General features: G+C 39.1%; 1 protein-coding gene across 3 annotated transcripts in view; it reads left to right on the top strand.

Moving 5' to 3' along the window:
- The window catches only part of vps50 (VPS50 EARP/GARPII complex subunit), a 189,661-nt gene that overhangs the window by 158,703 nt on the left and 17,413 nt on the right, over positions 1-13,545 (top strand). For all 3 annotated transcript variants that reach the window (XM_046834965.1, XM_046834968.1, XM_046834967.1), the window contains 2 exons: positions 5,620-5,716; positions 11,574-11,732. In XM_046834965.1, the coding sequence (XP_046690921.1) occupies positions 5,620-5,716; positions 11,574-11,732 (256 nt within the window). The remainder of the gene's footprint in view (positions 1-5,619; positions 5,717-11,573; positions 11,733-13,545) is intronic.

Below are 13,545 nucleotides of genomic sequence, written 5' to 3'. Positions count from 1 at the left end.
CACTGCTTTTAGTACTCTGCATCAGCCACTTATTATTACACAGTTTTAGTACCCTGTCTAAGTATGCTATTTTAGTAGCCTGCCTCGGTACACTATTTTAGGGTCATGCCTCATTACCATTCCCAGAACCCTGTCTCAGTACCCTATTTTAGTACCCTGCTTTAGTACCCTATAGTACATCAGAATCTTATCTTGGTACCCTGCTTTAGGACCCTTTTATTTTTTTATTTTTTTATTTTATCTATGCTATGGTACCCTATGGTACATCAGATCCCTGTCTTGGTACCCTGTCTTAGTATACTATTTTAGGACCCAACCTCATTAACTCTCCTGAAAACTCTGTATCAGTACCCTATTTAAGTACCCTGCTTCAGTACCCTATAGTACTTTTGAACCCTGTCTCAGTGCCCTACCTCAGGATCCTGCCTCAGTACGGTGCCTTGGTGGAGGATTTATTTTTACCAGTTAGTTATATGAGTGAAAAAGCGATTCATAGAGGCGGGCACTTTTGTCATTTGTCTTCTAGCAGTTAGAGAAAGAAATAGAGGCAGGTCCTCTGAGGCCGACCCCACTCACATAGGTAACTATGGTCATATGTTCCTTGAGCGAAATCCCAGATTACTCGCCAAATTGCTGCGCTCTGGGTTTTTTTTTTTTCTTTCCAGGATCAGTTTTATCCATTAAACGCTACAGTGTTGTGGATTCTGATGACTTGCCTGCATCTTCACTAAACCAAATGAGGGCCAACCTCTGGATGACTTCTGGACTGTTAAATCACCTTTTGCTTTGAAATTCTTTTCTTGACATTCAGCTTTATTTCAGTTTTTTTTCTTTTTTGCATTTTTTTTTTCTTTTCTCAACTCTTATCTTCTCTGTCTCACATGCTCTATTTCTCTCCCACTTCCTGTCACACAAAAAAAAATCCCTGGATCTGAGTGACTGAAGAGCTGAAGAGCTGCATGCCCTAATCCAGAGTTTAGAGATACAGCCATCTAGGATGCCAGATGGCATTTGGTACACGCCAGGCTTAAAGCCTACAATCATACATCTGGCAGTTGATGGGAAAACTGTGAAGGAACTTCATTGTGGATTTCCTTACATTTGTAACGGGCCTGTTCTCGATCGCTTGGCGCTGAGTGCTAGTTGATATTCCTGGTAGCCCTCCATTTGAAGCATGCACATGCTCTGAATGTACGCCATTTAATAGTTCCATTACCACAGGGCACATTTCAGAAGAGGTGAGCTCCAGTACCACACTCTCTCATGCTTAATGGAATACTCAATGAAGTCCAGAAAAACCTGTGCAGGGATCATGATAAGAGGTGACAAAGATAAGGGCAGGAAACAGAGCTGCTCATTAATGTCTAAGCTGCATAGTTATACCAGCATGACCTGAATAAGTTCAGACGACAGGTTTCTAATCTCCACCTCATATCTCAGCTAAATTGTTTTCTACTTCTCGTTTCATATTGTTTTTGAATACACCATCAATAATTCATGTAGGTTCATGTGAGAAGGTATTTACAGTCCACTGAATTGCATCAGAATTTAGTTTCTACATGTAGTAGCTTGTAATGGATTCTTTTATTGTAGTGTCGTTATCACTCGTTTTCTGTTTATGAATGATAAATAGCTCACTGATTACATACTCAATTTTTCTATTATTAGTTAAAAATGTTGAAACCAGATACATTGTAACAAACATTATCTAATAGGCTGCTATAATATTTATCTAAAACAACTGACACCACATTTATAAATTTGATGTTATAAATGTGGAGGTTTTATCGCACTTGCTTCAAAAGAATGTTTTCATATCTCCGTTTTATTATTATTATTTTTTTAACATGTTTTCTTTCTGCACTTTGGTCTGAGTTTCTTCACTTCTTGAATGATTCTTTACTTGAAAATGTTTTTTTTTTTTTTTTTTTTCCCAAAAAGGTAAAACCTGAGTGAAGAGTCAATATTATCTTGTGGTAGCTGCTTTCCAGAATTCAAATACCTCTTCAAGTATGGACTTTGGCTGGATCACTCAAGGACATTTACAGAGTTGTCCTATAGCCACTCCTTTGTTATCTTGACTGTGCTTAGGGTTGTTCTCTTGTTTGGAAGATAAACTGTCACCCCAGTCTGAGGTCCAGAGTGTTCTAAAGCAGGTTTTCATTAGGGATGTCTCTGTACATTGCTGCATTCATCTCTCCCTCGATCCTGACTCATCTCCCAGTTCCTGCTGCTGAAAAACATCCCAACAGCATGATGCTGCCACCAACATGCTTTACTCTAAGGATGGTATTGGCCAGTTGATAAGCGGTGCCTGGTTTCCTCCAGACATGACGCTTGGCATTCAGACCAAAAAGTTCAATCTTTGTTTCTCATGGTCTGGGAGTCCTTCAGGTGCCTTTTGGCAAACTCTGGACAGGCTTCCTTTATTTCCTTCAATCTTTGTTTCTCATGGTCTGAGGGTCCTTCATGTGCATTTTTCTGAGGAGTGGCTTCTGTCAAGCCACTCTACTATACAGGCCTGATTGGTGGAGTGCTGGAGAGATAGTTGTTCTTCTGGAAGGTTCTCTTTCCACAGAGAAATGCTGGAGCTCTTTAATAGTGACCATCGGGTTCTTGATCACCTCCCTGACTAAGGCCCTTCTCCCCGGATCTCTTAATTTGTGCCTCAATATAATCCAGTCTCGAAGGTCTACAGACAGTTTCTTGGACTTCATGGCTTGGTTTGTGCTCTGACATGCACTGTTAACTGTAGGACCTCATATAGACAGGTGTTGTCCAATCAACTGAATTTACCACAGGTGAAATTCAATCAAGTTGTAGAAACATCTAAAGGATGATTAGTGGATACTGGATGCACCTGAGCTCAATTCTGAGTATCATGGCAAAGTCTGTGAATACTTATGTGATTTCAAACACACATAATAAATGTGTTGAACGTATTTGTGTTTATGTAAACAAGGCAATAATTGCATTTAAAAGTAATTGCAATCCAATTGTCCTGAAAGTCACCAACACGCTATATAAAATCTCTTCGATTTATCATTTAGTTCTTTATTATGTAATGATACAGTTGACATTTGCATTAAGTTCCTTTTAATTGATTCTATAATAAGTAAAATCTTCACTGTATGACTATTAATAATGAATAATGCGATAATCGCTTTGTAAATATTATTTCTCGGGGAACATGTCAGTCATGACATTTGAGAAACATGAGCCTCAGTGTTACATTCGACGGGAATGTGACTGTTCTTATGTTAGTGCTGAAACAATCACTGATAGATGTGTGTTTCCATTTTTTTAATTAGCATGAAAAATTTACTTTCTGCTCCGCCATCTGAGCGTGACAGATAATTCGACTGCGGTTATTTTGACCAAATCTATCAGTCCAGTTCATCATCTTTGGTCTAAGCACGACATTCATTATTTTATAAAGAGCTAGCAAATGAAAACATCGTCTTTATCCTGGCAGACTGTTTTTACAGCCGTGTTTATTCCTTATATACCTCACAGGATTTTTCCAGACAAAAGGCGTGGACAAGGTTATAATGTAATACAAATAAATACATTTCTGTGCCATCTAAAATATATTACAGCCAGAAAAGAAAGACTCATTTTGGTCATAACCTTTTTTTTTTCCATCTCTTTCACCTGAATTCAGGCACAGCGACATCTGACAGGTTTTCCCAGACTGCCACACAAATACAACTGTCTAGATCTTGTTGTTTGTTGCAGCTCTGTTACTCTGGAAACTTGTTAGCACTCCACAGGTACATGGTCATGCACAGTGCATGTGCGAGCAAAGATAAAGCTGATTTGCGGATCGATGTGGACATTTCCAGGCACAGCATGGTCACATTGGCGGACTTCTGAGGTGCAGTCCTTATTCCAGCTTGTCCAAAATAGTCCTAATAGAATGACGACAGTTTCAATGGCATTCTCAGATGTATAACACTGTCTGATTTGGATTATGCAAAAGATGCGATGAGGGTATTAATGTGTGCGTGGGTGTGTGTCCTCTACATCGTCTCTACGTGTATCCTTTTAGCTTGACAGCAGTTCATTTATTGCTGTTCCCGATGACAAGTTCGGGGCGTGCTCTAAATTATTGCTGACCCTCAGCCAAACACATTAGTGTTTACTGACCTTACACCAGGCAGTAGGAAATGCAATGTGGTCGTATATGTGTCTTTTTTAAAGTGCAGGGCCACAGCTGAATGTGAATCCTTATACAAAAAAGGATCAATCTGCATCAATCAGCTGCTTTACCAAGTGTAAAAACTGTAGTTTTTTTTTTTTTTTTTTTTTAAGCGTTTCTTTCCAGTGCACTTGACCTTGTATTTAAGTGTGCTCCTTTAGAACTGCTAAGTTGTTTTCCCTTGAACATCAACAGAAAGTGTTTACCGGGCTGAAGGTAATGTTAAATAGGACTGTAAGTGGAAACTGTATACACACACACACACACACAGAGGTGTGAAAAATCAATGTTCAGTGGAAACACCTTTTGCCTGCAAAACAGCATCAATTTTTCTATGTACACTTGCACACAGTTTTTGGGAAAAAAACTTAGCAGATAAGTTGTTTCAGACATCTTGGAGAACTGATGATGATGATGGTGATGTTGAGATCGGGACTCTTTGGGGCTAATACTATTACTTTTAGGCCATTTTTTCTTCTCTACGTTAAATATAGTTTTCAATGACGTTGGCTGTGTATTTGGGGTTGTTGTCTTGCTGTAGAATTAATTTGGGGCCAATCAGACGCCTTTCTGATGGTATTGCATGATAGATAAGTACAGTATCTTTCTGTATTTCTGTATGGACTGTATTTTATCGTCGTCACTCCCAACGAAAACCTCAACATCTTCAGCTCTGCTACCTCCAGCTCCACCTCCTGTCTTTTACTCAATGCCACTGTCTCTAATCCATAAAACATCGCAGGTCTCACCACAGTCCTATAAACTTTCCCTTTCACTCTTGCAGATACTCTTCTATCACAAATCCCTCCTGCTATCACTCTTCTCCACCCACTCCACTCTGCCTGCACTCTTTTCTTCACTTCTCTAACACACTCTCCATTACTTTGCACTGTTGACCCCAGGTACCTGAACTCCTCCACCTTCTCCACCTCTTCCCCCTGCGACTGCACCACTCCACTGCCCTCCCTCTCATTTACACACATGTACTCTGTCTTACTCCTACTGACTCTCATTCCCCTTCTCTCCAGCACCTACCTTTTAACTACCACTTTATTATCATCCAATATATTTTCTCATATTTTCTATTATATATATATATATATATATATATATATATATATATATATATATATATATATATATATATATATATATATAAGATAAGATGAACTTTTATTTGTCCCACAGGGGGAAAATGTACGTTACAGCAGCAAAAAGAAAACGTGCAAATATGAAGTGGAAACACAGTACAAAATATATGCAGTACAGTATATAAATACAAATGGTATATAAAAACAGCACTACTAGGAGTAGTTACACTATCAAACAAACAAATTGCACTACAGTCAGTAATGTGTTCAGCTTCTTAGTGACATGTTAAAAAGTCACTAGTGAAGTAACCCTCGTTCTTTCTGCAGTGTGTTTCTGGCCGAGCAGTTTGAGCTTCTCCAGCCTCATCTGGACACCATGATGCCTCCAGCCAAGAAGCCTTTTCTGCAACAGTTCTACTCCCAGGTCAGCATGCTTCAATTCTATTTCTGGATTTGCCCTTTTGTGTCTTCTTCATCAGTTCATTCTCTCCCTCTCTCCCTCTCTCTCTCTCTCTCTCTCTCTCTCTCTCTCTGTGTCTGGGTGATACGGGGCAGTGGTGATGTCACGTTCACGCTTGTTATCAGAGCTTTAAATTGCTGCTACTATGTCTTGATCTCATTCGTCCTCTCTACAGGAAGGATAAATATAGCCACGATTTTCTGGACACAGTTTTAGTCCAGTCCTCAACTAAATGACCTTCATAACTTCTCCGTATCGCATCAATGCACAGACCTTTTGCTGGAATTCAGGATTTTTTTGTGCTTAGTTACTTGTGTGTGTGTTTGAGTGTGTTGCGGTTTGTTCTGTATAAATGAGGTGTTCCCATATCGTTGACTGCAAAAGATCTCTATCTCTATATTAGGAATTAATAATTTAAACAAAATGACTTTTCCAAATATGAAGGTGCGTTCAATTCAAACCGGGACTTTTGAGTTTATAAAATAAAAGAACAAAGAGTGGAAACTGCATTTATTTTTGACACACTCCCCTGCTACATTTAGAACATTTTTCTGATGTCTATGTAACATGTTACTATGTAATGATTCAGCATAGAAAGATTTGTCAGTATACCTGAACCATCCTAGGACAGTCTGCTTTACTTCATCATCAGGGAACCCCCACGACCGGGATCGTCACTGACGGCCATCTTTGAAATGTTTACACCGTTCAAATGTTGGCCATCTTGATTACGATCTATGGACTATCAGTAACAGGACACACCCACCACTTACTCCTGTGTGTGGTACCGCAACACTAGCATCCATTTTTATACCTGTAAAATGAATAGTCCCAGTTTGACTCAAACGCCCCTAGTGTAATTGATGGTAAACAAAGAGGCAATGATGAGAATTAAAGGTGGGAATACAAATTATTCAGGAATATTTTCTAAGGTGCCACTATTTATGGTTTAGCTATAACGTAGCGTGAACCTTTTTTGTTGCTACGGCAAGAACAAAAGAAGAAACACCTGAAAATGAGTTTATGCTCTGTTAGCTAAAGTAGTGCTCAGTGTACAGTGACTATAAAAAGTCTACACACCTTTATGTACACCTTTATGTAATTGTAGTTTTTTTAAATATCAAGACAGAAGTAGCAAAACATAAATGTCAAACTGTGTGACATCTTTAATGTGAACTTCCAAAAATACTAAAAAAAATTAATTAATATTTAATAATTGGGAACATTAAAAAAAAAAACACACACCCCTCCCAACTTATATTTTGTGGAAGCACATTTTGCCTTTTACGGCATCAAGAGTCTGTTATTTTCACACAGTTTTTTCAAATTACAAGGGGATCTCCTGTGTATGGATTGGAGACCTCTTTGCAGTTGAGGATGGTTGCACATAAAAACCTAAACATCCATGAAGTTACTAAGCAGCTCAAGGACTTTAAAGATAGACCAACAGTCTGATACAGTGGCTCAGGACCACAGGTTGCATGAACAGTTTTGCATTTCAGCCCCAATCACTGCACACCTCAACAAAGATGAACTGCAATGAATGGACAATCTGTGATGAGGATGAGTTCCCATTTGAGTCTGGTTCCTCTCAAGGTTTCTTCCTTGTGCCATCTAAGGGAGTTGTTCCTTGCCACTGTTGCCACCGGCTCGCTCATTAGGGACAAACTTACAGTTATAAGAAACTTATAGGCACTAAACTTATACATTCTTCTATTTCCACTTTATCTCTATAAAGCTGCTTTAAAACAATGCCCCTTGTTAAACGCGCTCTACAAATAAAAATGAATTGAACTGAATTTCAGGTCATTCAATAGGTTTTCAGTGGGGTTCGATATCTGGGCTCTTGCTGGACCATTACAGGATTTAGATTATTCTTTTCAAATGTAACAAGTCTGACATTTATGTTGTTATTTCTGTCTTTTTCGGCTTCTCCCATTAGGGGTCGCCACAGCGGATCATCCGTCTCCATGCCCCCCTGTCCTCTACATCTGCCTCTTTCAAACCAACTACCTGCATGTCTTCCTTCACCACATCCATTAACCTCCCCCTTGGTCTTCCACTTTTCCTCCTTCCTGGTGGCTCCATCCTCAGCATTCCTCTGCCCTTCCTCTTATTCACACACATGTACTCTGTCTTACTTCATTCCCCTTCTCTCCAGCACGTACCTCCACCTCTCCAGGCTCTTCTCAACCTGCTCCCTACTCTCACCACAAATAACAATATCATCTGCAAACATTATAGTCCACTTCTTTCTGACCTCATTCTTTAACCTGTCCATCACCACTGCAAACAGCAAAGGGCTCAGAACCGATCCTTGATGCAGTCCAACCTCCACCTTGAACCAGTCTGTCATTTCTACTGCACACTTCACTGCTGTCACACTGTCCTCATGCATGTCCTGCACCACCCTCACATACTTCTGACACACTTGCCATCCTCATACAATACGTACCCTTTCTCTAAATACACAAACGCACAATGCAACTCCTTCTGACCTTCTCTATACTTCTCCAGCAACATTCTCAAAGCAAATAATGCGTCTGTGGTGCTTTTCCTCGGCATGAAACCATACTGTTGCTCACAGACGGTCACCTCTTCTCTCAGCCTGGCTTCCACTACTCTTTTGCATTACTTCATTGTGTAACTGATCACCTTAATTCCCCTGTAGTTACTGCAGGTCTGCACATCTCCCTTATTCTTAAAGATTGGTACCAGCACACTCCTTCTCCAATCCTCAGGCATCTTCTCACCTTCCAAAATCCTGTTAAACAGTCTTGTTAAAAACTCCACTGCCATCTCTTCTAAACATCCCCCTGCTTCCTGTACAATCAAATAAAATTAGCCTCACACGTCAGCTGCAGTTTAAAAGGACTTTCATCCTTTCAGCTCAGTGCAAAGTATTTACGCTCATGTGAGTTCTGTCGTTCATCAAATCTTGGTTTTGTATTTTGATTTATACGTTGTTGTTTTTTTAAATCTCATTTTGGTTCCACACCTACATTCTTGTTTTCCCAGTTTGTTTACTGATTGCTTGATTCACATTAATTTTAGATATATATAGGTTTGGATTATAAATTGAATTTGTCCGCTTGTTTGTTTAATTGAAATCTACTTAATCTAAATTTGCATCCGTTCCCACTTCATTACATGAAGGGGGAAAGGATGCAGTTAAAAATGAAGGAAAAAGAGTGTAGTTATGATTACCACTGGTTTTATCTAGTTGAACTTTGAGCTGTAAAATTAGGCAATAAAAAAAAGAAAAAAATTAAAAAAAGATTGAGAACGAGAATATGATTGGTCTCAATCAAAGAGTTGTACAATGACATTTTATGTCTCTGCTTGCTAGGATGGTTTGGGTTTTGGTAGGTACCTCTGGATTTCCATCAAATTCAGAAATGAATTACTGATTACCCGATTACTGCCACACCTGTTCTCATTAAAGAAATCTCCTAATTAGGACCTGCCTGACAAATTGAATTAGAGCAAAAGATGCCGAGATCCACAGAAATTCAGAAACAAATGAGAAAGAGTAATTGAGATCAATTAGTCTGGAAAAGGTTATAAAGCCATTTATAAAGCTTTGGGACTCCAGCGAACCACAGTGCCATTATTTACAAATGTAAAAACGTGGATCAGTGGAGAATCTTCCCAGGAGTGGCCGGCTGAACAAAATTACCCCACAACAACATCCAAAGAACTGCAGGCCTCACTTGCCTCAGTTAATGTCAGTGTTCATGACTCTACTATAAGAAATAGACTGGGCAAAAATTGTCTACATGAGTTCCAAGATGCAGAGTTCCAAGATGAAAACCACTGCTGTGCAAAAAGAACATAAAGGCTCGTCTCAGTTTTGTCAGAAAACTGCTTTATTATCCCCAAGACTTTTGGAAAAATACTCTGTGGACTGACGAAAAAAAAGTTGAACTTTTGAGATGGTGTGTGTCCCATTACGTCTGGGTATAAGTAACACCGCATTTCAAAAAAAGAACATCATACCGACAGTAAAATATGGTGGTGGTATTGTGATGGTCTGGGGCCGTTTTGCTGCTTCAGGACCTGGAAGACATCTGTTCGTGACCTCAAGCTGAAGCGAACTTGGGTTCTGCAGCAGGACAATGATCCAAAACACACCAGCAAGTCCACCTCTGAATGTCCCTGAATGTCCACCCTCCAATGTTGCTGAATTAGAACAATTCTGCATAGATGAGTGGACCAAAATTCCTCCACAGCGCTGTAACAGACTCATTGCAAGTTATCGCAAACGCTAGATTGCAGTTGTTGCTGCTAAGGGTGGCCCAACCATTTATTAGGTTTAGGGGCAAACACTTTTTCACACAGGGCCATGTCGTTTTTGGATTTTCTTTTCCCTTAATAATAAAAACTTTTATTAAAAAACTGCATGTTGTGTTCACTTGTGTTATCTTTTACTAATATTTAAATTATTTTGATGATCTGAAATATTAAAGTGTGACAAACATGCAAAGAAATAAAAAAATCACACCACTATGTGTGTGTGTGTGTGTGTGTGTGTGTGTGTGTGTGTGTGTGTGTGTGTGTGTGTGTGTGTGTGTTATTACAACAAAATACAACACAGGAGTAATCCAAGGTTAAATTGTGTTACCTTAAAAAAAATGTCAGGTGTAAGTTTTACCTCCTGCAGGGTGACAGAGGAAACAGTTATGAGGCTTCAAAAAGAGTCACAACGAAGCAACAGCTCTCTGTTTTTTAAGACCATTACAACTGTGCCACCTACATCATTTGGAGCAGTTCAGAATAAATATTTGTTTAATAACTTGTACAACCTACTCACCAGAGATGCAGACTCGTAATGCATACTCACATAATTTGCATCGCTCCTCAGAGGCTGTAAGCCAATGGTACCACTCGTATTTACTGGTCTGGAAGTGGCGAACAAACCATTTCCCAGGCTGAGACAAGCTAGCTAGCTTTGGGGTTGTCATCACAATGTCTTGCTTTTCTGGAAAAGTCCGTCTTGAAAATGTTTTTTTTAACTATGTTCGAGACCAAATAAATTTTTATTTCTCCTTCAGCCATTGTGGGCATTAAAAAAGTCTTAACTCAGATGTATTAATGTGTGCAGAGCTACAGACGTGTTTTGACAGTTGAACTTGGCTGTAACAGTGACCAACCAATCAGAGGACGGAAAAATGCTGACGTTATTCTGGGCCAGCTAGCTGTGAGGCGAATTTGAAATCTGCCCAGACCCATTTCTAATAGTGACTAGGGTAAAAAGGACAGCACTACTGATTGTGAAGGCCCTGGGCAGATTAGATAGACATGGCAGCACATAGAGGCTGAAATCTGATCGGACAAAGAATCTAACATACACGTGCTACATATATAAATGTAATATGAAACGAAGAAGAGAGAAGGCTTTGCTGGCCCTGAACGCCCACCATTGGTATTTACAGAATGTTTTTTTTTTTACAAATGTCAACCTTGGACCTTTGCTTCCTTTTTATTGAAATATTCGCAAAAGGTGTCATTATTAAGCCTTCAAAACCCCCACGTGTAAATCACTAACCTCAACAGTCTGTAATCCAGAAGTACAGAATAATTAAGGAAAGTTAAAATGTCCAAGATTCTGTCAAGAACTGATTGATCACCACCCACTTTATAATTACACCATGCTTTGGACCTCTGAAATGAACAGTTCAGTTTGCACTTTCAACATAAAAGTCGCATAAAATTTCACATTCACAGCTGATTTTTCCAGGAAGAATTGTGCTGCTTCTGTCTTAGTATTTGTGCATGACTTATTTGGAAATGTAGTTCTAAATCCTGTGCTCTCTTGCAGACGGTGTCCACAGCCAGCGAGCTACGCAAGCCCACTTACTGGATAGTGGCAGCTAAAGCCATTGATTATGAGCAGATGCTGCTGCTGATGGCGGGAGTGAAATGGGACATTAAAGAGATAATGTCACAGCACAACGTCTATGTGGATGTCCTTTTAAAGGTAATGTGTTGTGTGGTGCTGAATGGGCTTTTATGTGAGCTGATGAGTACATTGTCTTACTTTCTCCCAGCCAGACTCCATGTCTCTATTTTCAGATATAAGCAGAAGGGTCATGGACAGGTTACAGCCGCTCGGTTAAAGGTTAGGTTTAACCCAGTAGAAACCCGATTTCCTGTAATTATTTGTGATACACTTACTATGAATTATCACAATCGTGTAATGACTGAAAGATCTTAAGATCTTTCTGTCTTAAGATCTTTCTGTCTTAAGTTTCAAGACTTCTTTCGGCTTCCCTCATGTCGCCACAGCAGATCATTCGTCTTCATACCCTCGTGTCCTCTACATCTGCCTCTTTCAAACCAACTACCTGCATGTCTACCTCATCACATCTAAAAACCTCCTCCTTTGTCTCGCTCTTTTCCTCTTTCCTGGTGGCTCAATCCTCAGCATTTTCCTACCAACAATGGTGCACACACAAAATATTGACAATTGGACACAGTTGTGACGTTTACTTGGCGGGTTCCTAAGTTTTGTTGCCGGTTATTTTGACAATAATGACTGTATGTTGATTTATTTTCAGAGGACAGTAAATCTGTTGCTCTTCAAACCTTAAAAGTAGAAGCCTCTGTTTTGGAGTTTGAGTCAAAGAAACAAATACATTTAGGGGTTATTTTTTGCTCAAAATTAACATTCAACTGTCACGTTCAGAATACAGTTAAAAACTCGTCAAGATTACGCCCCGTTATCATCTTTTCTGGTTGCAGAAAAATAGATTAATACTTTAGTTTGTTTTTACCCATCGTTTACTTTCATGTTTGCTTGTTGGGGTTTTAAAATCTACTTCTACTACAAATTGCAGGTTGTTCAAAATGCAGCTGCTAGGATTTTCACAAAGACCAGGTCTGGTGAGCGTTTTTCTGTCGGTTTGGAGTCTTTGCATTGACTCCTTGTTAGGTTTCCAATTGATTTTTTTTTTTTTTCTGATGAACTACAAGTTTCTACACGGTAAGGCTTCTCTTTACTTATCACAACTTTTAACTGTCTACACTATAAGGCGTGCTCTTTTCTCCTCTGATTCTGGTCTTTTTAGTTGTTCCTCCTATCCGTTTACATTCGATGGGTGGCCAGGCTTCTTCCTGCGCACCAAAACTTTGGAATTCTCTACCCAATGAGATTAGACAGGCTCTTTGAGTGTTTTTTATTTATTTATTAACACTGAACGCAAGAGGCTGGAAGGATTTAATTAAAGTAATTGTTCTTTTTAATAATTCGCAAATAGACCACAGACTATCTCTACTATATATATATTTTGCACACATACATACACCCTTATACAAACGTGAATAAAAACATGGGCCCAATCTACATCAGCAGGACTTCCATCTTAACATTGCACACTGTACACGTTACAAATGCACAAACGTCTGTTTCTTGCATTTGCACTATAGTATGTAATGTTTTTCCTCTTTATGTCTGTATAATTTATGTCAAAGGCTGCTGGCAGCATTCACAGAGAAAGAATTTCATTGTCTCTACATAAGACAGTAAACTCTATGATGCAGTAAAGCAGATGACTATAATAGAAACAGATTTCAAATTTGGAGCTGTTTATACTTAGGTTGTTATATGTTGAGTCTTGATTTTTGTTTTGTCTGCAAATGCATGTTGGATGTCTTTTGAATTCTGGCCCACACCCCTGAACAAATGTAAGTTTTCCTGTTACTAACGTGCTTTAAAGTCTCCACATAAAGAAAACACTTAAAAATAATATTTAAAGGTTTTTTTATTTTGGTTGGCCGTGACCTTTACTTGT

The sequence above is a fragment of the Silurus meridionalis genome, chromosome 22 (genome assembly GCF_014805685.1).
Source record: "Silurus meridionalis isolate SWU-2019-XX chromosome 22, ASM1480568v1, whole genome shotgun sequence".
NCBI lineage: Eukaryota > Metazoa > Chordata > Actinopteri > Siluriformes > Siluridae > Silurus > Silurus meridionalis.
This window is presented reverse-complemented; position numbering and strand designations above follow the sequence as displayed.